Source organism: Paramormyrops kingsleyae, chromosome 6, assembly GCF_048594095.1.
Source record: "Paramormyrops kingsleyae isolate MSU_618 chromosome 6, PKINGS_0.4, whole genome shotgun sequence".
NCBI classification, from domain to species: Eukaryota; Metazoa; Chordata; class Actinopteri; order Osteoglossiformes; family Mormyridae; genus Paramormyrops; species Paramormyrops kingsleyae.
In genome coordinates this window covers 29,456,663-29,481,499 of record NC_132802.1, presented here as the reverse complement: position 1 = coordinate 29,481,499, position 24,837 = coordinate 29,456,663, and the positions used below count along the sequence as shown (strand labels likewise).

The 24,837-nt window shown below is 44.5% G+C and overlaps 1 protein-coding gene across 5 annotated transcripts; it reads left to right on the top strand.

Annotated features, from left to right (window-relative positions):
• On the top strand, positions 1-22,901 carry frs3 (fibroblast growth factor receptor substrate 3). 5 transcript variants are annotated; one of them, XM_072713002.1, is made up of 8 exons: positions 1-258; positions 363-487; positions 4,060-4,183; positions 4,312-4,400; positions 7,608-7,794; positions 8,809-8,982; positions 14,903-15,039; positions 15,156-22,901. In XM_072713002.1, exons 4-8 carry the CDS (start codon positions 4,335-4,337, stop codon positions 16,425-16,427), a joined length of 1,836 nt encoding a protein of 611 aa, XP_072569103.1. In that variant the 5' UTR covers positions 1-258; positions 363-487; positions 4,060-4,183; positions 4,312-4,334; the 3' UTR covers positions 16,428-22,901. The 5 variants fall into 5 exon arrangements, with proteins under 5 accessions (XP_072569103.1, XP_023669266.2, XP_023669268.2 ...); XM_023813498.2 differs by lacking the exon at positions 363-487; XM_023813500.2 differs by lacking the exon at positions 363-487 and having other exon boundaries at positions 1-291.
• The last annotated feature ends 1,936 nt before the right edge of the window (positions 22,902-24,837 follow it).

The following is a 24,837-nucleotide window of genomic DNA, read 5'->3' as shown; positions in this document are numbered from 1 at the left end:
TTGGATGCTGGAAGGATGGATTAAAAAAAAAAAAAACATTTAAGCAAACATCCCAAAGCCTCCGGCTTTTCTCGCTTAAGTTTAATGGGACTCTAGCTCCCCTGCGCGGTTGCGCGGTGTCACACCCGCCCCCCGTCCTCCCTTGGTCCTCCAGCGGGTCTACCTTCTTGTCGCTCCCCTCCACCCCAAAGCCTCGTCGTTTGCCAGTGAACTCTGACTCCGCTGGACGGGAGATACCAGCCCGGGGCCTGTGCAGCAGTAAGGGGCGGCTATGCAAAACGTGCCGCTTGTGTAATACTGTTATTTTATTTTTTTACACCTCCACGTGAATTTTAAAGTGTTTCTCTTTTTTCTTAATTAAGCGCCAAAACAGACATTTTAATAAAAGTCGGCGGTATTGTCGTGCACCCCTCCCGCGCCAGGCGTAGGCAGCAGTCCGCAGTCTCCCTGTCGGGTCTCGGTTCGCGTTGCGCTGTTAGCGGAGCATGTGAGTAGCATCCGGAGCTAACGCTGTACCGGCGGCCGAGGCAGCCTCGCCTCTCTCTGATTTCCATTTAATTTGTGTATATAAACAATGCTGTCAGCCATCCCGGCTCTGGGGTCGGCCTCCGCTTCTAGCGCGTTCGCTGTTTATCTAATTGCTCGGCTGGGTTTGGTAAGATGCTGAGCTGTTTTTTTTTTTAATCTTCATGCGCTTTATAATCATAAGAAACTCATTGACTGACAGTTAGCCGGACAGACAGTGGTGGATCATTCGCTCGCTGCATTCACAGTTAAAATTCACAGCGCTGCATCTCTGTAAACATGTATTTTATCTCACGCCGTTCGTGTACGAAAATTTCCCTGTTCGGTGTTTTTTTTTTTTAATGGGGGGGAGGGGGCGACTTTATCCAGAGGTTGCCGTCTGACTGATGCATGGCTGTCAAGCTCATCAGCGGCAGAATGAATGGATGGTGGCGAGCTGGATTGTGATGCTTAGCTTGCCCGAGGAAGACAGATGGCCGTCTTTAATGGCCAGCAATTCGGCTACACTCTCCGGTTGATTAAAGCGGCTCGGTAAAACGCTGTCGCCAGCTGTGCCATGCGATCGGAGGGATGCTGCTGTTTTAGGGGGAGGGCGCCTTGGCTTGGCATCGCTTTAGCGATCGTACGCACGTCCCTTGTGTGCCATTTGTAGTTCCGTGAACTAGGCTGCTCTAAGTCAGTCAACTGCACGGTACGACTGTATTTAGTGGCATAGTCGGCGACGGGGGAATGAGATTATCCGGTAAATAATGGACGAGGTGGCTGATGCTGCCGTGAGCGCGCATCGAGTTATGCTGCTAAAGCGGTAATCGATGAATGATCATCATTTTCTGTGATAGATATCAGCGAGTGACATATATTGGTACAGTAGTAAGAGAGGATGATGATTACTTTAGTAGTTCAAGGTTGAAGTATGAGTACAAAACACATGATATGACCAGGAGTAGGGAAGCGACCCCAGTTAGACTCCCTTGATTTTTCCTTCTAATTTATAGAGGGAATAGGAAGACGAACTTGACTGAATACTAGTTGTTTATAAATTTCCTGTGGTGGATTTTAACTTGGATCATAGCTAGCAAATACAATTTCTGTGTCTTTCTTGATTTGTAACAGTAATTGACTGGTAACAAGGAAGTGGTACAGTCATACGGACAAACAGGTGGCTTCTCTCTTATCTTGTACGTTGTGCATTGCTTAGCAGTCTCATGTCAGAATCCACTTGCATTTAACATATAAGAGCCTTTACAATTCTTGAAAGCTCAAGGTTTTGGTCACAGCTCCATTCTCTTAACTGGTCTGCAGCAGTCAGCTGTGTGCCTCTTCTCTCTGTGGCAGAAGGATTCCCGTTTGAGATGAGTATGCTGTGTGTGGTCTCATTGTGTCGGAGGTCCTGTCCCAATGCTTGACTCTGAGTACTGCTAATTTTACCGATTTTGCTGGCACCAGTAGCAATAAACCCACCTCTACACAGGTTCCCTCTTTTGAGAAATGCAGTTCCGAACTTGTATATCTTTTTTCCCTTCAGTGTTTTGGACTAAGCTTACTTAAGGATGTAAATCAAGTATATTTTCCATATTTTTGAACTTAACTAAGGATTGGTTTTTGGTTTATTATGTGTGTAATTGTTGGTGGAAGGTGACATATTATGTATGGCACTGATACTGAAGTAACCACCGGCTTTCAAATTTCATATGATTATTTTTACTTGGACATAGGTTTATGGATGTAGCATTGAAAATTATGCAAGTCTACACATGGGTCACACATGAGGTTTACTTGTTGATGCTCAAAGTCAGCAAGAGAATGGGCGCTAAATGAGCAGAGAATGTCAGCAGTACATCTAAGCTTGTACTTGCCCTGATTGGACAATGGGTGGTGCTGTGGTCAGAGTGCTTGACTCGTTAACTAAATTTCCAGGATTTCCTGAGTGGTTCTGCATTTGACTTGGGCATGGAGGCTGATTGCCACAGGATCTGAGAAGAAAATGCTCAGTTTGCCGTCCTTGTAGTTTTGAATCTTCTGCAGGCTGATTGTGTTTCTGAATGCCATTTAAAGTACGTCTTGCTAAGCTCAGTGAAACATTGTTAGAGAATAATGCTGATATGGTACTTTTTGAATAAAAAGCTGCAAGCTTGTAATGTTACTCTTATGTTATCATTATATCATCATAGCTTTAAGAACTATGTTGTACCCTGAGTAAATTAATTATGCACAGTTTACGAAACAGATTTTATTAATGTTTGCTAGAACAGAAAACTTTTGACCTGGTTGTTTTTCAAAGACTTGCCTTGAAACTTAATTAGTTGTTTATAGAATCTCTTTGCTCAAATGCAGAATCTCACAAAGAAATGCTTCAGAACAGAATATCTTCATACATACTATTTTTGCACACTCAAGTCAATTAACATAATAACTCATTGAAGTAATACTATACAGCTAAGTTAACTTATGTCATTGACTTACTATGATTATATTTACTTTATTGATCCCCATGGGGAAATTCTCTTTTTGCCTGCCCCATCTTGCTCTCCACAGGTAAGAGCAAGCTTGGCAGTGAAGGGCAGCCACCAATAGGGAGCTGGGGGTTAAGGGCCTTGCTCAAGGGCCTGCAGACATGCTGAGGCTGGGCTTGAACCAGCGACCCTCCAATCACAGGCATTGAAGCTTAACCCACTGAGCTACACAGTGCATTCTCACAACACAACTTTCAACCATTATAACAAGATACTAATAGTAGTTTCAAACTTTTTAAATTATTTCTGATGTATAGTTACTCTAATTTTAGAATTAGGTAGGTATTGGACATACAGAGAGATTCACATCTTGTTTCTGTGACAATGTCTAAATTGGCCTGTGACACTGACCAGGATAATGGGTTGGAAGGTGAATGAATATGGGCTGTGAGATGGTTTTTACTTTAATTGAAAGTTGGCTATCAGGACCAGCGCGCACTCTGGTTTCCTCAGAGAAGTATTGGATCCATGCAGCGTTTTAAACACCTTTTGGCATTAGGGAGGAAATCTGTCTCGTGCTGTATCAAGTGACGTGTTGTTGCCAGGTTCACACGTGTAAGTGGAATATATGTGCAGCTTTGCAAGTGGTCTTTTAGTGGGCTGTTTATGGATGATTATAAAAAAGTTACTGTCTGCATTTGAAGATGGAACAGAGTGTTGAATTATGGATTGACAGAATAGCTTTGCCTTTGAGCTAAAACCACTTGTCCAACAAATGGTGTACATGCAATGTAAGAAAAAGGTGGATATAGTGCTAGATGCTCTGGCTTCCTGGTAAAAGGAGAGTGACATTCTACTAGGACTTAAATGTTTTTTGACACAGGTGGCCGTTTAGATACAAAATAGTTTTTAATACTAGATCTTATTCAGATTTTTTTGTGTATTGGTGTATGTTTATTTTTCCTTTTTTCTAGTCTAATCAGAGCTAATTTAAAAATGTCAAAGTATTTCTGGATAAAATATAGAACATTTAGCACTTTATTTGTCTGAACATTTTTCTACTTTTTGTTCTGCCTTACAGGGACAAAAATGTGCAGCTTTACATGGAAACGCACTTTGAGCCTGTGTGGTCTTGGTCACCATGACACCCAGCAGAGGATTCTGGGATTGAGACACAGCTCACTCCCACAGATGGCCTGGACTGGGTGAGAGTACATGTGTGCCACAGTTTTTTTGTGTGTCTTTTCACATGTAGACACACACGTGCATGCAAGCATCTACGTCTGCAAGTGCAGCAGGTATAGAAGACAAGGTCTGTATCCCCCCACTGCAGGTGTGAGCTGGCCTGCTAGAGCAATGGGAAGCTGCTGGAGCTGCCTGTACAAAGACACGGTCCCAGACAACCACCCCACCAAATTCAAGGTCCTGGTGTCTCTAGCTTATCTGCTTTCAAGGCAACGTTTTTCTGGAGATACTGTTAAGGCTGCATATACATTATACATATATTCCAGAACTTATTATTGCATGTAACTCTTTATATCATGGTTTTGGTGCAGTAGAATATTCCTTTGACCGGTAAAATGTTAACCCATCTGTGATAGAATCTCTGTCACCTGATTGGCTGTGTTGGAACAGAACCCCTCTCACTCATTGGAAAGCATTAGAATACAGCAAGAACTGAATTACCAGGATTCAGGCCAAGACCATCAAAACAAGCATGCCACATTTCCAAGTTTTACTTGAGCCCTACGACATCAAAGGGAAGATGCCCCTGACCTGGGCAAAGGGCAACTTTAGTCACCCCAGTGTAGGCACTGTTTGCGCAGAGACATCCCCTAGTTACATCACAGTCTACATAGAGAGACACAGACATGTGGAAACAGTGTCCAGGGACCTGTGGCTTAGAGTTCTAGGGAGAATACTGGCATTTCAGGAAATGTCATCTCAGGTGAAAAGAAACTCATAACGAACCAGCAAGCGGTGGATCAAATGTTGTAAACACAGGGTGTGAGAAAATTACTCCCGTACACTAAGCTTATGTCGGAACTGGGCTGTAAAATACACCAAATATCAGTAGGTTAGGACTGAAATACAATTCCAAGTTCCAAAGCTGTATAAAATGCAATAAAAACAGAATGCAGTGATTCACCAATCATATTTTATGACAAATATATGATCAATTTCAATTTGATGCCAGCAACACATTTTAAAAAAGTTGGGCCAGGGGCGTGTTTACCTCTGTGTTGTATCACTTCTTCTTTTAACAGCACTCTGTAAACGTTTGGGAGCTGAGCAGATCAGCTGCTGGAGTTTTGTTTTAATTGTCCATAAACATATTTTTTGTTTCGTGATGTGCCAGGTGTTTTCAGTGAGTGATTATCTATGACCCAAACTCTTATACTACAGAGCCATGCTGTTGTAATACGTGCAGAATGAAGTTTGGCTGAAATATTCAAGGCCTTCTCTGAAAAAGACGTCTGGATGGTATCATATGTTGCTCCAAAAAAATATATATATTGTTCAGCATAGGACTGGGTCATATGATCTCAAATCAATATTAACTGAACATTTTACCTTGATTATGATTAATGAACAATTATTTTGTTTTGTTTTGTTTTTTTAGCCCTCATATTTCACTAACAAAGTTTGTACTGTAAATATGCTCAACTCTTAAAGCTGGGATATTTTTTCTAATGAAAGACTGTATATCTTCTTGATTGTAGAATTATTATATTTCATTCAGCAACTGAAATCAAAGCACAAATCGCTTTTTAGTATTAATGTAAAAAGTTCCCTAAAAGTAGAAAATAGTTTGCATTTCTTGATGAATACAGTACTGTACATAGCATATAGATTGCTGTAGTTTCGCTGCTGCATCTCGTTGGCTCAGTCTAGCAGTTTATCATAAGCTTTGAGTCTCTATTTGTCATTGAGAGAAAATGACTTTCTTTTTCCCGTCATGTTTACTGTGAACGCAGCATTAGCCTCAGCTAACCAGAAGCAGACGGGTTACTGCAAGGCAAAGTAGGCAACGTAGGCAAGTAGAAAAAAGAATTACTGTAATTATCTGGTTTCGGACATTTGAAACAGAAATGAAAGGATATGTTACTTTTCCGCAGTGTTTACATTTGACCTCTTTTTGTTCGGTGTCGTTTTCACTAAAGCCACAATGTGCAAGGCATTTCCCTTTGGCCTCCATGCTGCTTCCATGTGGCAGACTAGATGGCGCAGAGTCACGTGACAACACACACAGTAGTGTATTTTTAAGGGGAAAATACATGAACACTTTTTAAGTATTAACAGAATAAAAAAAAACAAAGTAACCAACATGGGCAAGATTACATCGAATAGAGGTTCTGAATGTCGGTTTTGATTAATTTTCGATTAATTGCCCAGCCCTAGTTCAGGATCAATGGTGCCTTCCCAGGTGTGCAAGCTACCTAAGCCACGGGCACTGATGCATCCCCATACTATCACGGATACTGGCTTTTGAACTGTCCACAGATAACCAGCTGGATGGTCCCTCTACGTCTTAGCTCAGAGGACGTGGCATCCATGATTTCTAAAAAGAATTTGAAATTCTGATTTGTCAGACCACAGGACAGTTTTCCATTTTAGCTCAGTCCATCTTAAATTAGCTTGGGCCCAGAGAAGTCAGTGGTGTTTCTGGATTATGTTTATATATGGTTTCTCCTTTACAAGGTAGAGTTTCATTTTGCATTTGTGGATGCAACAACAAACTGTGTTCACAGACAGTGGTTTTTGGAAGTGTTCCTCAGCCCATTCTCTGGTTACCACTACAGAATCATGTCTGTTTTTAATGCAGTGCCACTTGAGGTCCCGAAGACCACAGCTATTTAATATTGGTTTTTGGCCTTGTCTCTTGCATACAGATATTTCTCCAGATTCTCTGAATCTTTTTATGATATTATATACTGTAGACGATGAAATTCCAAAATACTTAGCAATATTAGGTTGAGGAACATTATTCCTAAATGGTTGCACTATTTGCCCAGTCTTTCACAGAGTGGTGAACCTCTCCCCATCTTCACTGCACAGAGGCTCTTTTTATACCTAATCATCTTACTGACCTGTTGCCAATTAACTTCATTCGTTGTGGGATATCCAATCAGGTGTTTTGCTTTAGCATTACACACCTTTTCTTGTTGCCCGTCCCAACTTTTTGCACATTGCTGGCATCAGATTCAAAGTGAGCATATATTTGTCGTACAGTACAATTTCTGTTTGAACATTTAGTATGTTGTCTTTGTTCTGTTTACTAAATATGGATTTATATAATATGCAAATCATTCGGTTATTTACATTTTACACGGCGTTCCAACTTTTTTGAAATAGGATTTTGGAGTTTTGCCAATCAATATTAAAACCACATGTCAAAATTTATATTAATGCAAGGAAATACCATCCTTTGTTCTCAAATAGGGCATTTTCTGTAGTCATCAGATACATTCCAAGGTCTTTTATATAAAGAAAGCTGTTTTCCGAAGTTTATTTTATCACGTCTTTTAATGGTGGGGTTATATTTGCTGCTTTGTTTTGATCCTGCACTGTATTCTCATTCTTTTCAGCTTTTTCTCTCAGTTTCACATTTTGGCCTTTTGATGGCAGGTGACCAATGTGGACGATGAAGGCAATGAGCTGGGCTCTGGCACCATGGAGCTGACGCAGACGGAGCTGGTGCTGCACACACGCAAGCGGGACGCTGTCCGGTGGCCCTACCTGTGCCTGCGGCGCTATGGCTACGACTCCAACCTCTTCTCCTTTGAAAGTGGCCGCCGCTGCCAAACAGGACAGGGTGAGCCCAGCCCTCCTATCCTACCCCCCCCGACGCAGCCCATATTGTCCCACTGCCTCCCAGTGAGGCCACAGGCTGGTTGCCCCAACAGAAACTCTCTGGCTGGTGTTGTTATAGTTATCATAATCTGAAACTATAAGAAAGCATTTTCATAAACTGAAGTAAAATGCGATAAAAAAATGTAAAAACTACAACTCAATGAATACTAAATAGTGCTACTGAAAATAAATATTTTGTTACCGTTTTTAATCATATTTATCTAAACTCTAAAGGATCAGGCAGATAAAATAGCTGTACAACTTTCGGTCTGTCCCTAGAAATATATTGACTTAAACTTAAACTGAAACTAAAATATAAAATCAAAAACCTAAATAGAAATATATATTTTAAATAAAAACTAAAAAATAATAAAAACCATACTGAAAACTAGCTAAAACTGAACTGGATTTCAAATGAAAATTTAAAATAATATGAAAAATAAAAAATAAAACATGGAATGTAGTAAAACTGGTTGGCCCCCTGGCCCAGTTACAGTTGTGGTCCGTGCCCCCGCCCCCTAGCTTGCCTCCTGCCTGCAGCACTTACTGGCTGTCTTGTGACATGGGCTCAATGGGGGCGGCACAATAATTGTCTTATCTCGGTTGTTTAGTTGTTGGAAGCCAAAATCATAATTGAAATTAAAATTTGATTAATTGCCCAGCCCTGCTTATAAATGTGTAGTGTTCTTCTCCAAAGTATCTAATATGTACCTGCCCATTGCTTTCAGTGTCTAGTGGATTTTTTCAGCATATTGTAGTTCCGTACTGGTCTGTTGGGACTTTGACTGTTATGAATCACGTAAATTGTTTTGGTGTGCAACATTTGGTAACATTCCTCCAACAAAAATTCTGTGCCACTTTGTGGTGGCTAATGCAGGCCTTCTTGTCTCAGGTGGCTATTGCAGGCCTTCTTGTCTCAGGTGGCTAATGCAGGCCTTCTCGTCTCAGGTGTGCTCTCTGACTCGCCCCCATGCAGGGATCTTTGCCTTCAAGTGTGCACGGGCAGAGCAGATCTTCAGCTTGCTGCAGGAGCTCATGCAGTGCAACAGCATCAATGTGGTGGAAGAGCCAGTCCTGATGGGCAGGCCAGGGCACGCCCCTGGCCACGCCCCCGAAATGGATCTGCCCCGCACACCTCAGACGCCGAACAGTGAGTGCACCATCTTCTAGGACATGCCAGCTAATTCTCAGAATCCAAACAGAGCCAGGCGTAGAGGCTTCTTTCCTGACTGGATTAACATAGTGAAGCCAATACTGCGCCAGAAGGGTGCAAGTTCAAGACTGGGGGTAAGGCATTGGATGAAAATGTCTTTTTCTTACAGTACCATTCAAAAGTTTCGAGTCACTTAGAAATTTCCTTGTTTCCGAAAGAAAAGCAATTTTTTGCCAGTTAAAATACAGTGGTACCTCAGAACTCGAATTTAATCCGTTCAGAACTCCGGATCGAATCCTAAAAAGTTTGAGTTCTGATTAAATTTTCCCCATAAGAAATAATGGAAAACCAATTAATTGGTTCCCGGCCACAAAAAATTACACCTAAATATGTTTTTTTTAGCATTTAAACACAAAATGAACCGGATAAAACAAGAACATATACTGTACTAAACACATCTAAGCACATCCATCAAATCAGTAATTTGTAAAGTAAGAAAATAAATGTATCTAAACAATGTGTAAGTAAAAAAAAAACAATGTGTCCTGCCCCGATCGTCCGCTCCTTCCGTGTGCCACGCCCCCTCGTTAACCCCGTGTGGAATCCCCGTGTGATCAGCTGTTTCTAGTTGTCATTAGTCCTCAGTATTTAGTCCGCGTTTCAGTTTGTTTCCCCAGTCTGGTCATTGTATTGTCCATCTGCGTTTTGCCTGCCTTACCTGTAATTAAACCCGTATTCCCCGATACCCTGACGTCTGCGCCTTTGTCTCCGTTCCGTCCCCGCTGGGCACAACAATATTATTATAATTAAATGTATTAATGGTTTATTATTAATATTAAAATAATGAATAAGAAATCTTTATTTTTAAGTCGAAGTCAAAGTCAGCTTTATTGTTAATTCTGCCACATGTACAGAACATACAGAGAATTGAAATAACGTTTTCTCACAAACCCTAGTTAACAGTAACATTAATACAAAAAAAAAAAGAATACAAGTAAGAAAAATATGAATAAATAAATACAATATACAAGGGCACGTGGCAGAGAGTGCAGATCAGACATAAAGTGCAATAGAGCTCGTAAGAGGTGATAAGTAATAACGAGGTGATAATTAATAACGAGCAGCCTTGGACAGACAGTCATTTATGAGGTAGGCTGAGTAGCAGACTAATGCTACACAAAGTGACTGGTGCAGGTGAGTGAGTGTGTGTGTGTGGGTGTTAGTGTGTGTATAACAGAGATTCAGAAAGTTTCAGAAAATCCGTGGGGCAGAAGGGGGGAGTGAGGGGAGTGGGGGCAGAGCCGGGAGAGAGTTGAGCTTCCTGACAGCCTGATGGATGAAGCTGTCCTTCAGTCTGCTGGTCCTGGCCTGGAGACACCGCAGTCTCCTCCCTGATGGCAGCAGGCTGAAGAAGCTTTGCATTGGGTGGGTGGGATCGGCTGCTATGCAGAGAGCTTTCTTGGTGAGACGGGTACTGTAGATGGCCTGGAGGGAGGGGAGAGGGACACCAATGATCCTCTCAGCTGCTCTCACTAAGCATTGGAGGGTTTTATGGCAGGATGCCTTGCAGGCTCCAAACCACACAGTGATGCAGCTCGTCAGGATGTTCTCAATGGTGCCTCAGTAGAAGGTGAACATGATGGGGGCTGGTGCTCTTGCTCTTCTCAGTTTGCGAAGGAAGTAGAGACGCTGTTGTGATTTTTTGGCCAGTGCAGTGGTGTTGTTTGTCCAGGAGAGATCCTCAGTGATGTGTACACCCAGGAACTTGGTACCGCGCACTCTCTCCACAGACGCACCATTGATGGTCAGAGGGGCGTGCTGAGTGTGCGCTCTCCTGACAACAATCTCCTTCGTCTTCTCCACATTCAGAGAGAGATTGTTGTCTCCGCACCACGCGGCCAGGCGGCTCACCTCGCTTCTGTAATCAGTCTCATCCCTATTGCTGATGAGACCCACCACAGTCGTGTCGTCCGCAAACTTAATGAAGAGGTTTGAGCTGTGTGACGGTGTGCAGTCGTGGGTCAGCAGGGTAAAGAGGAGGGGGCTCAACACACATCCCTGAGGGGTCCTCGTTAGGGATGTACCGATTCACTTCCGATCCGATTCCGATACCTGAATTTGGATATCTGCCGATACCGATACTATTCCGATACCAGAGCTCTATTTGCTTTAATATCACTATGATTATTATCATTATTGTTGATTTTATGAGGCTGTAATAAACTTCTCTACAAGCAAGTCTATGTGTGTCCCAGAAAGCAACTTGAGGTAAGTATGAGGTCAGAAAACAGCAGAAATCCCATCCTGAAAACAAATATGCAACTTTAAGGGTTTAAATGGATATTTATTTAAATTTCAAGACAGGATTACTAGATACTAGTGCAATATACACCATCAAAGAAAGAAACCCTGTCATATATTTGTAGTGTTGAACGTCGCGACGGAGGTTCTACCTCTCGGAACAACGGCTTTGCAAACATTGCACGTTGCTGTCTTACTTTGCGGCGTTTCGACCGTAAAATGTTTCCCCACAGCGGACATGTTGTATGGCGCTCAATGCTAAACTGCTACCTGCAAACTGCAGAGGATTTCCTGAAAGGAGGCGTGTCATCTCTCTCAGTGTCTCATTGGAGCACAGACACGTCACCTAGCCCGGGATCACTTGTGAAGTCATTTCAGCAGACAGCATGGTAGACATAACTCTGGATCGGAAATTTCTCCAGGTTGGATCGGAAATTTCCAATCCGTTAATTAAGCTGGTATCGGAACCCGATACCGATACTGGATCGGATCAGCCCCATCCCTAGTCCCCGTGTTAAGAAAGATGGTGCTGGATGTGTTACTGCCCACCCGTACTGCTTGTGGTCTTCCTGTAAGGAAATCCAACAACCACTTACACAGTGAGGTGTTGAGCCCCAGCTGGACCAGTTTTTGAGTGAGCTGTTGCGGGATTATAGTGTTAAATGCTGAACTGAAGTCTATGAACAGCATTCGGACGTATGAGTCTTTTTTATCCAGAGTGCTGAATGGAGTGCTGTGAAGATGGCGTCCTCGGTTGAGCGGTTGGGCCGATACGCAAACTGGAAGGGGTCCAAGGAGGGGGGCAGGAATAAATGTATTTTATTATATAATAATAATTACTGTTACTGTCTATCATTGTCTAAATGTATTTTTACTGTCTAAATATATGTATTCAGCTAGTGTAAACATACACGCTGCTCTCAGCGAATGCAAGGCTGAGCCTGAATCGTTACTCTTTGTTTCCGCTGAGAGACATGCTGCGTAACTCATTTCCTCGTGCATACGAGTTATCTTAGGTCTGCGTTCACGGTTTGACTTCTGAGATTCAGATCGAGCTCTAGGTCATTTTTTTTTCTCAAACTGGTTGGTTCGACTTTTAAGAAATTCGAGTTCTAATGAGTTCGAGAACTGAGGTACCACTGTAATATCAAGTTAATCAGAAATACGGTGTAGACATTGTTAATGTCCCCTCCAAGAACCACCGCCTTATCGTGGTGGGGGGGTTTGTGTGCCTCCATGATCCTAGGAGCTATGTTAGTGGAGGCAGTTGTCCCTGGTATGGTCTCCGAAGGCAAATTGGTCCTAGGTGAGAGGCCAGACTAAGTGCAGTTCAAACAGACTCCCACAATGAATATTATAAAGGCCCATGTTACCCTGCCTGGATTTGGGAGACCAAGGCCTCCCCCTGGAGCCAGGCCTGGAGTGGGAGATTGAGGGTGTGCACCTGGTGGCCGGGCCTCCACCCATGGGTACACCCTCCTGTGGGTCCACTGCCTATAGGGGGTGCAATGAAGATCGGGTGGCAGTCGAAGGCAGGAACCTTGGTGGACCCATCATCAGCTACCAAAACTGGGTCTATGTACATGGAATGTAACCTCTCTTGTGGGAAAGGAGTGTGAGCAGGTGTGGGAGGTAGAGAGATACCAACTAGATATAGCAGGGTCACCTCAGCCCATGGCTCAGACTCTGGTACCAAACTCCTGGAGAGGGGCTGGACTCTGTTCCGCTCTGGAGGTGCCCATGGTGAGAGGCGTCAGGCAGGGGTAGGTTTACTTATAGCCCCCCAGTTCGGTGCCAGAGCATTGAAGTTCACCCACGGGGATGAGAGGGTCACCTCCCTTCGATTTTGTGTCAGGGGACTGACTCTGATAGTTGTCTATGCGCACGCGCCAAGCACCAGTATCCGGCCTTCTAGGAGGCCTTGGAGAGGGTGCTGGAAGCTCCATTATTCTGCTGGGGGACTTTAGTGCTCATATTGGTAATAAAAGTGAAACCTGGAAGGGGGAGGAATGGCCATCCTGATCGTAATCCGAGCGGTGATCAGTTATTGGACCTCTATGCTCATCACAGTTTGTCCATAACTTAACATAAGGGTGTTCATAAGTGCACTTGGCCCCAGAGCACCCTAGGCCACAGTTTGATGATCGATTTTTCAATTGTATCATTGGGTCTGCATCCATGTGTTTTGGTTCCACCTTCTGTGATGTCATGTGCATACCCTTTGCAGTACGAGGAGCGTAAGAAAATCAGATAAGAGGGTGATGGTCTGGGGGAATTTTATGCTTTTAACAGCAACTAGCAATTTTCAATCTTTGTAAATTTAAACAGTGTTTTGAGAGATGGGAGTAGTGTTTAGTAGAAAATCCCACTAAACAAAGAGCATGCAACTGTGTGGGACAATGCGAGTAATATTAAAAAAGCAATAGATGATTTGGGAGTGGCTGGCTTGCACTGTTTTGCGCACTTGCTGCAGCTTGAGGGGCTGTGATAGCAGAGAAGTGTAAGTGACGCTGTTGCCAGTGGGAGAAAAATAGTGGGGCATTTTAAGCATTCGCCACTTGCGTAAACTCGCTTGGAAAACATTGAAACAACTGCAAATGCCTCAAAAACGCATAAAACATGCCGTACAAACAAGGTGGAACAATACTTTATGTATGTTTCTAGTAGCCTAAAGATTTTTTTATCTGTATTTATTAGTTGAAAAATATTAATATCTAAATTATGTACTATATATTTGTTGTATTAAAATATTAAAGTAAAAAGAGCTCTTGTATCTGAAACTGTATCGGTATCGGCAGTTGCGTATCGGAATGGGATCGGAACTGAAAAGATGTGGATCGTCCATCCCTATTGTTTTAATGAGTATGGAAAGTGTATGTGTCCTATGATGGACTAGCATCCCGCTTTAGGTGTCCTTCCTGTGGTAGTTTCCAAACTCATCATGACTCTGGACAGACTATCCACAACTTTCAACTGGATTCCCTTCCGACAGACAGGTGATACCTCAGTATGGACGTATGTTGGAATAGGACAATCGCGCCGGCTTTTGGTGTGAGAATGAGACAGGGAGGTGCGTGTGCAGCTGGGATGGTCAGACTGCCGTACAGTTCACTACTTTCCTGCAGCAACTATCTTACGCCATGCAGCGACCACTAGGTAGCGTAGCACTGTCGGGCGAACGGCCGCCCGAAGTTTATTTTTACAGACATCTACTTAATTTAAAAACATTGGTCGTACATGCAAGTCGTCGTAAGTCGCATAGGTTATATGTTGGAGACATTCTGTACTGGATCAGTGGTTATGGTCAGGGATGCACGTAACTGGTACGCAAGTACACATTCACCTATAAAAGCGATGCATGCGGCAATCGATCGTTGTAACAGCGCAAATGCACCCAAAATAAGTATGCGTTTGTAGTGTTAGAACAATCGATTGCCGCACATATCACTTTTAAAGGTGAATGCGTACTTGCGTACCAGTTATGTGCATCCCTGGTTATGGTAATAGATAGATAATAATGACTGATGTTGTCTTTTAGTATTTAACTGTGTGTTTGCATTGGGAAAGCTGAGGTTTTCTCCCTAACATCACTCTGGGCCTCCTTGCCTGCCTGCAGCTCCAGCGTACTCCGTCCAGGGATTCCCCAATGGATACCCGGGCTACCCCATCAGCGCAGACTCGTCACACGCTTCGTCTCGCCACCCCTCACTGGCTGACGAGCAAGGCCACAGCCTCATGGGCCTCGATGACCAGGTAAACCATCGGAATGGTTCAGTACGTCACTTGCAAGGTAGTGATGCCACAGTCTGAAATGAGTGTGATTGAAGTGGGTGGAAGCTCAAAAGTTATGTATTCCTTTGTTCCTTTAGACCCACACGTATGTGAACACAGCCACTGTGGAGGGAGAGGTCAGAGGTCGACACTGTGTCCACTCTCTACCTGAGGTACGGCCTAGCCCTTTTCCCGAAACCGCACGGAGTATGCCATCAGCAACAGGCCAGGGGGGTGTCCATCCCAGCATGCACTGCTGTCCCCACGAGGAACACGGAGACCCTCAGGTCTTCCTGCAGACGGCCTCGCAAGAGGCGAAGTTCATGCTGGGACCCACCCCAGCTCAGCGGCACCTCCTGGAACGGGACAGGGAGAGGCATGTGCACCACGGGCACGGAATCCGGGGCTTGGAAGAGGGAGGTGTGGCCTCAGAGGCAGAGCCGCTACACCCACGCAACCCCCACGCGTACCACCACCATCACCACCACCACCATCCGGAGGGCTGCCACATGGCACGGCTCACCTATGAGAATGTCGATGGCCTGCGAGGGGCGGGCCGGCGGGGCGGGATCGCCCGGCGGCTCAACCTGTGTCCTGGCAGCACGTCACACTCCGGGGGGTCCAGCAGTAGCAGCAGTGGAGGGGATGGCCTCCCATTGGCCCTCCCGCACAGTCACAGTCACGGGCCCGCCTCCTTAGCCCCACAAGCCTATGGCTGTGAGCGGGGTGTGGGCATGGCTGGGCCGGGGATGGGTGGGGCCCACCGCAGAACAGCTCTGCTGAATTACGAGAACCTGCCGTCTCTGCCCCCCGTGTGGGAGTACCGAGCCCTGCAGAGGGAGGAGGACGAGGAGGAGGAAGAGGACGAAGAGGGAGGCCAGGAGGAAGACGAGGAGTACGAGGAAGAGGACTATGATGAGTACGAGCTCTCGGAGGGGCCAGGCACGCCCAATGGGTACCACCAGGACGGAGGCCATGCCCTGCGTGATTACGTGAACACGGGGCAGGTGGGACTGGCCCTATCGCGCCGGCAGCACTGCCCGGCGGCCAGGCCGGGGCCAGGCGGGGTATTCAACTTTGATTTCCGCCGGGGTGGGGGAGGGGGGCAGGGTGTGGGTACAGGGGGTTGCGAGCATGGACACACCCCTCCCTCGCGGCAGCTCAACTACATCCAGGTGGAGCTAGACGCCGAGCGAGGCCGTGAGGCCCTGGCAGCGGGAGGGGGCCCTCCGGGTGCTCGTCGCAGTGAGTTCTACGCTGTCATTGACCTGAAGAAGACTGCTGCCATGTCCAACCTGCAGAGGGCGCTGCCACGAGATGACGGCACAGCCCGCAAGACGCGCCACAACAGCACTGACCTACCGCTGTGAACTATGTGTCTGGTCCTGACCCATTCCCTTACCTTCCATGTGATTGGCTGATAGCCTGAAGGGTGGACTAAAACAGTGAAATCAGAAGAACAGTAGAGTGAGAGTCATTCCTCCAATGAGGCCAGGGGGCCGGCCATCCGTGTGAGGGGGGAGGGTCAACCCTTTGGGGTTCTTGTACCACCTCTAAAGCTGTCATCACCTCCTCCTCGTGTTTTATTTCATTTTTGTCTAGAGCTGCTCTTTCCTGTCATTTGTCTTGCCACAGGAAGGGCTGAAGTTTGGTTACTGGTGACCTGAGAGCTCTGAGCCCTTTGTGGTTAGTAGAATGTAAGTCTGTGAAAGGCAAGAACAGTCATGCACATGCACTTGCACAGGCACATGGGCACTAGGAGAGCGACTGCTACAGGAGGGCACCTGCTCCTTTGCAATAAATAGAAACTAGTGTCACATGGACAAAATCCCAAGACTGTACTGTAGCCCCTTACAACCTAGACTGTGCTTTGGTCCCTAAGACCCAAGACAGTACTGTAGCCCATAAGACCCCAGACTGTACTGGATTCACTAAGATCGAGGACGTGGAGCTCAGGCTAAAGGTGTCCGCATTTCCTAGTGCTCAGGGGACAAAGTTAAGTGGAGAACGTTGTCCCACGCATGTGCTGCCTTCACTAAGCCATCACACTGCCTGTAAGAGTGAGAACCGCTTCTCACTGATGTTTGCTAAAGGCTCTCTGGACATATGCTTGTGAAGTAAGGGAACATCCAAGCAGTGTGACGTTTTTATTTGTCCAGTCCGCCCTCACAGAGTTTCAAGTACTTTGTTGTTGCCAGAAAATAAGGCTCAGTCAGTTTTTCCCCACAAATTATAACATTAAATCTGACACAGCAATTCCCTATTCCACATCTAACCCGTGTGTCAAATATTGACAATTTTATTCAAGGGCACATGGTTTTCTGTAATGGAAAAGGCACCTTCAGTGGAAACCATGTCCTGAACACACCCATGTGTTAAGAACAGGGGTTTCCACAGAAATCACCTATAGGTCGGATTGTAACAGCCTTATGGAAACAACAGTCCTTGTTAGCTAATTTAAATACAAAAAATGAATCTGCAAATATCCTGTCAGGTCACCCCGGTACGAAACGGAGAACAGTGGGGATGTAACCTATGTGTTTTCAAGAAGGGTCTGTTTGCTATATTTTATTATTTTAATCAAGTTGCTCACTTTTTATTTTTGCTGCTTTATTTCTTTTTTATCTAACAGTCTGAGATTTGGCCCAGTACGTCCATCTGCATTTCATCATTTTTTTCTGATGGCTGGCAGGTAGAAGCATCCGGTGAGGATGATATCCAGCATGGTGCCTGAGAACTCTCCCGATCTGTCTTTGCTTATTCAGCTATGAATTTAATGGCCATAAACTTCTCTAGTGGCTTTAAGAAACCGTACACTTGCTTGTTGGGCCCATTCACCAGTGCTGCACTCACTGTGGATCGACCCTGAGTCACGGCGGCACCCACAGCAGGCGCCGCAGCCACAAACCAATCGCCGGAGTGCCGTTTTTTGGTTGCCTGCCGTCTGTTGTGCAGAATCCTTGTTACCGAGTGTGTCCTCTATGGGGCAGAATTATCTTTGGTTCAGCTATGCTGCTGTAACTGCCCCACATTGAGAAAGCCTGCAAAAGTTGTGTCTGTTTCACTGTGGAGGTATGACCAGTACGTCTGAATCACACTTTCATCTGAAGCACAACTCTTATGTGTGAGGAGTGTGTCTGTTGCGTTAAAGTGCCAAATCTCTGAAATTCACACAGTCTGAACATGCGCGCAGAGAGCATTTGCTCAGTACTTCATTATAGTGCCATTGTGGTCAGCTTGCAACTTGAGGGCTAAGCATTAAAACCCAAATACCTCACTGATGTTATCTTATTTTTAAACTGTGGATGAGGGCCACCTACAGGGACACACCCTACCTTGCAATTTCTTCACTCATAAACCCATGTGCGTTTAGTAGTTTGTATAGATGGTCAGATTGAGTGACCTGCACTTTGTGTGTTTCCCCTGCCCCCTTCAGACTGACCTCTGCTGGAGACACTCTGTATTGCTGGGTCTCCCACAGCAGGTGGTACGGGTTTGACAGAAAAAAAGGGGTCAGAACCCGTGCATTATGGTTCAACTACCAATAATGGTGTATCATGTGGTGCAGGTGTATAGTTTTAGTTCATCTTTAGATTTATCATGACCGCACTTTTGGTTCTATGTCTGTGAAAATATGTGCTGTTCTTTTGTAGGGTTTGTTTGTGTAACTGTAGCGGGCCAGCAGGTAACGACCAAGCTGCTTCAATCCCCTTGTGATAAAGTGGTAGGCTGCTGTCTTGCTTCTGGCCAACCTTGACCAACCAACTGAACCACTTGAGTTCCATGCCAAACTCCCCCCCCCCCACCACAACCATCATCTGGCCAACTTTGTTCTATTTTAGAACATTCATGCAGGATGTGTCTGTCTGTGCCTCCATGTAGGAAATAATGCATATTCCAGATGGTTACTGCATTCCTTTGTGTGTGTGTGTGCGCGTGTGTGTGTGGTGTGTGTGCGTGTGTGTGTGCATGCGCACGTGTGGTGGGGACCAAATGTCATAATGTCAAAATATTATTTTGACATTGTAGGGACAATTTTTCAGGACCATTTTTTAGGGTTAGGGCTGGGTAGGGGGTTAAGGTCGTCATGTTGGGATTAGGGTTTTCCCCATACAAATGAATAGAGTCCCCACAAAGATATAATTACAAACCTGTGTGCGTGTATGTGTGTGTGCGCGTGTGTTGGAGACACCGTGCTTGCTCGCACATGAAATTGCAGCTGCTACTGAGGTCATTGCATTGCTCAGAGGGTGCAGGACAAATGCAGAGCATGGTAGTTGCACATGATGTCTGCAGCTTCTGGATTTCAGCTGCCATAGTTGCAGTCTGATTATTTTGACTGAAATCATGGCTTCACGTATGAGGCTGTGCTCCCGTTATCCATGGAGAAATTTGCCCGATCGTATTATAGTATTACTTTATGTATTAGTGTTACTTTATGCATATAATGACTCATGTCTAATGTCTGAAAAAGTAAATATGTCTAGTAATCCTATCTTGAAGAACATGTATACAGTTTCTTACTAGAGTATGTGGGTGACATTACTGTGTTACTTACTCAGTCCCATTCGCTGTTAAATTTGCCCTTGCGAGAAGCACTGGTCTGGACCTCCAGTTAGTTTGACTTACAGAATTTCTACCTTGTGCCATCAGTTTAATGTGCCATAAGTGAGTGGTGCCAAATCGTCACCACAGATAGCCTGGGCTGGTCATTGGGTAAGCAGAATACCCTAATTTCGAAAGAGTTGAGCCCCTATTGTTTACAAAAAAATGTAGACCTTATGTAGGGTAGGAGAAAGTTTCTGTTGTTGAGTCGGTTTGGTCTGCTGCATGGTCAGATATCCTCTGTTCCCTGTTAATCTCTGACCTCTGTTAACCTCTGACCTGTCAGCAGGCATATTCTCAAAGCAGCTAGTGTTGTATTGCATCGTGCCATGTTGACTGTGGCATGTATCCCATGCCCACCTTGACTGCACTGTCTTTCCTCATGTTCTTGTCTACTAAACATGAGTGGTTAGGTTCTGGTAGAGCCCAGACACATTCCCCTACCTCTTTAGTCTTACAAAGAGCAAGCATCCTTTTTTCACATTCATATCAGAACGAGGCTTGTACACTGCGCATTGTATATCATGAAATGACCAGACACAAAACTGTAAGTACATTATTTTGGCGCCTAATTTAACACAAAGTTACGGTTTGCTTTAACTTGTTCTCTCTAACGATCTCAGACAAACACAGTCCAGCACCCATTGCCCATAGCCTGCCCGTGGCAGTGGCAGTGTTTCATATGAATGATTCTGTTTTTTCCCCACCAGAAAGGAGGCTTAGGATTTGCCGCGGACACTGTTCTGTCAGCCATTCTCCTGGTTGGTCTCAGATGGACTTCTTTGCATTTCTGCCGTCTTTCTCCAGTGCGCCCCTGGAGTCTCGTTCCGTCCGGCAGTGTATGAAAGGGTCCCTGTCTATATACTGTCTATATATCGTTTCCTTTGGGTTTTTTTTTGTACAGAAAGCATGTTCCTTTAAGTACTGAATTTGTTCCAGTAGGCTGTAAATACTCGCTTTCAGTACTTGTCTTGTTTGTGTCTGTCAGTCTGTCTGTCTGTATCCTGGTCAGAGTGCTATTGTAAGAAAAGAGAAGAAAAAATTCTAATCTTTTACTGTTGTGTATTTCTTATTCCAATATATACCTTTGTTTAAAAAAATGCTTAGAATGTATGAGTAGGGTAAGACTAATTTGTTGAGCTCTTTTCACAGGATTTCATCTAACGGAAAGAATTAGACTTTTTTTGTACATATTTTCAGAAATTTATGTGGAATCGTTCTGTTTAGAGCAAAAAAAACGTCAGTTCCTACACTGTCATTTCCAGAGGCAAAACCTGACCTGCTGTGGGATTTTTTTGGTTGCTTGCAAAAACCTGTTTGGCTGTTTCTGCCTTGTGGCCCTCAGTGTGGGATACGGTGGAGTCACAGCCTTCTGCTGGCCAGTGAGGAGCATCTCTCAAACATCTGAATCCACCCCCAGTTCCTTCAGATTCAGGTTTTGTATTCTGTTTCTTGTACACCGATGACATGTTGGCACGTGGGAAAAACAGTGCGATTTGATTTCGATTGTCTTCTTTTTGTAACTTGAATATTCAAGTGCAGCGTGCTGTAAGGTTGTATTAGGCCTTTAGTGTTTTGAGTGTTTTAGGTGGAATCCCTTGCAATATGACCCTGATGACACTAAGCTCTGAAGCTAGTCTGTCTTTCACTGGCTTTTACCATACTTTTGGATAATTTTGTGTTTCTTTTTTTTGGGGGGGGGGGGGGCTGGGGGGTTACTAAAATACTCTCCATAAAGGAGTGATGTTGACGGAACAGTGTTTTGGAAACTGACTTGACGGAGAGCATTGCACAAATTTGTAGCTGTATTGACTAACTGCTCCAAAATAGAGAACAGTGGTTGATGCGCTAACCATTTGTCAGTAATCTTAAAAGGACATTTGCAAATTATTTATTTAATTTATTTCTTGTTTAATACTTGAAATCCTTTTCTGGAGAAACTTATTGTTTTTGTCTTTAGCTCCATACATCCTGTACGTACATATGCTTGTCACATTTTTTGGATCATTGATACTTTTAAGAGGTTATGTGCCTGAATCTGTACATTTTTTGGGACGGGACAGGGGGCAGCGCATGTCCCTGCATGCATGCCATCTTACAAACTCACATGGGCCTTCTTCTTGTGTTGTAGCCCCACAAGTGTGGAGTCATACTGGCTTCAAAAGATCATCTCAGCATTTGAGTGCCTTTAAATCCTCCACTTTTCTCTGAAATCTCGGCTGTTCGATCCCACCTGACTTCCTCATCTGACGTAGGAAGTTTGAACTCCTGAGACAGCCTGGATATAGTCATTCCGTCCACATAACCTCTCTCATTGGCTGCCGCCATTCCATTGTTCCAAGGTCTTTTTGTTCAGTTTCTCTGATTTATATATATTTTTTACAGATTTATCTTTTTGTAAAATAAAACAAGATATCCTTCTCATTCTGCAATTAAATGTTGCATATTTTCTACTAATTTAAAGGGCTACATACACATTCAGTGTTGAGGAGGTGTTAGTTTTCAACAGTTGGTCAAAAACTAAATTGATCGTCAGGGAAACTGTCACAGTAGTGCCGCCCCTTTCAGGGATAGATTGAGGCTCAGGCGATGCCATGGAGAAGAGATTGTCTGGTACTTACGAATGTGAGCAGTGGCAAGACTGTCAAAGGTCATGCAGTACCATACTGGAACATCTCTGTGGTCCTCACCAAGAGCATCTCTAAACTAGTGAGTGTTATCGTCAGCATCTTTATGGTCCTCACCTTCATGATCAGCTTCACTTAGTATCCCCTTTCGCTGCTAAACACAGAAACATGTGGTGTCTGAATATTGAAAGGGTTTCCACCTCAGTACTGCCTTCTGTTATCAACTTAGGGTAATATTAATAGAAATAATTCCGGCAGTTAAAATTCCTATTGGTGAATTGGAAGATTTATAAATAAATGCATATACACACTTTAATTTTTGTTTTATACTTGATGTTTGTTTTGTGAAAATCGGATAATTGTGTGTGTGCGTGTGTGTATACACAAGCACACAGGTAAGATTATGTGTATACACACAGGTATATGTATAAAACATTGAACTGTAACTGTTTTAGGTTGGAACTAGCTCCGTCCCATGGCTGTTTCCACATTCTGTATGAAGCTCTACTAAAAACAAGCCAGATCAGCAGCACATGGCTGGAATGCTGTACCATAATGAAGTTAATGTGCACTGAAATCCATATACTGAATAAAGGTTAAACATGGAGAGTTTTTGCCAAGTGTCTGTTTGGAATTTAGTGTGTGTGAAACTGTGGACTCATGAAACATCCATCCATCCATTATCTATACTGCTTTATCCATCTGGGTTGTGGGTAAGCCCGAGCCAATCCCAGCACCATTGGGTGAGAGGCTGGGTTCACCCTGGGCAGGTCGCCAGTCCACCACAGGGCCAGCACAGACAAACAGCCACACCTATGGGCAATTTAGAGTAGCCAGGTGACCCAATCTGCATGTCTTGTGGACAATCTGCACAGAAAGGCACCCTGAGGATTGAACCCAGGACCTTCTTGCTGTGAGGTAACAATTTTAACCACTGAACCACAATGCTGCACCCCCCCCATGTCACCAGTTATTTTACAGTTTCTGATTATAATTTATATAGTGACTGCCTTTGAGTGCCTTTTAGAGATTTACAGGAAATTGTAAAACACAAAACTGAAAAAAAGAAACAGTTGTGTGTGTGTGGGGTGGCTGGCAGCTGTGTGGGTGCGCTGGCTGGCAGCTGTGTGGGTGGGGTGGCTGGCAGCTGTGTGGGGGGGTGGCTGGCAGCTGTGTGGGTGCGCTGGCTGGCAGCTGTGTGGGTGCGCTGGCTGGCAGCTGTGTGGGTGGGGTGGCTGGCAGCTGTGTGGGTGCGCTGGCTGGCAGCTGTGTGGGTGCGCTGGCTGGCAGCTGTGTGGGGGGGTGGCTGGCAGCTGTGTGGGTGCGCTGGCTGGCAGCTGTGTGGGTGCGCTGGCTGGCAGCTGTGTGGGTGCGCTGGCTGGCAGCTGTGTGGGGGGGTGGCTGGCAGCTGTGTGGGTGATCTGTGAGCTCCGGGTCATGCAGTCCCAAGTGGGGGGCAGAAAGGAAAGCAGATAATGGGGACCTCCTGTCTTTCCTGGCACACTTCTGGTGTTTGTATGTTGTTCACAAAATGCTTACAGACCGAGAGTGGTGGGGATGGGTGCTGGTGGATCGGCTAGATTAAGTGATGTAGGGTGTGGCAGCTGTGTGTGTGCTGACCAAAGCTTAGTTCCGTCCTGCTCCCACCATGCACCTGAACCACGGAAATTCAGGAGCCTGCAGCTTGCTTAGGTCTGTCGGTGCAGGATGTGGGATGTGAACCGTGTTCCTCTGAACTGACCTTGTTAACTAGTTTGGAATAGCCGGGCCTGTGCGGAATCTTACTTGATTTTAGCAGAAAAACCAGGAAGAGTTCCAAGGTGGTTTACTAAGGAAATTAAGGATAAAGTCAGGAGGAAAAGGGCTCTGTTCCACAATTGGAAAATAACTAATGATTTCAAAATTAAGCAGGAGTATCTAAGTCTACAGGCAGAGTTAAAAAATGACATTAGGCTATCCAAGAGGGATGTAGAAAGAAAAATTGCATTGGAGGCTAAGCATGACAGTAAAGGTTTCTTCCAATATTTTAACTCCAAGAGAGCACTAAAAGCTGAAATCACTAATTTTCAGAATAGTAAGGGACTTATAATTGATAACGAAATTGATATAGTAAATGAGTTTAATGATTATTTTTCAAGGGTGTTCACAATAGAGAACACAAGTAACTTACCACCAATTAATACGAATACAGCATCATCTATGACCAATATATGTATAACTGAGGTTGATGTGATACTAAGCCTAGCTAAACTCAAAATAAATAAATCGCAGGGGCCTGATGGCATCTTACCTATAGTTTTAAAAGAGATGAGGGATATTATTAGCCAACCTTTAACTTTAATATTCCAGAAATCGTTATCTGCGGGTGTGGTACCATCAGATTGGAAGCATGCTAATATAACACCCATATTCAAAAAAGGGGATAGAAGTAATCCAGCAAACTATAGGCCAATCAGTTTAACTAGCATTACTGGAAAAATAATGGAAGCTATAATTCAAGTGAAAATGGTAGATTACCTAGATGCAAATAACATTATAAAGGATAGCC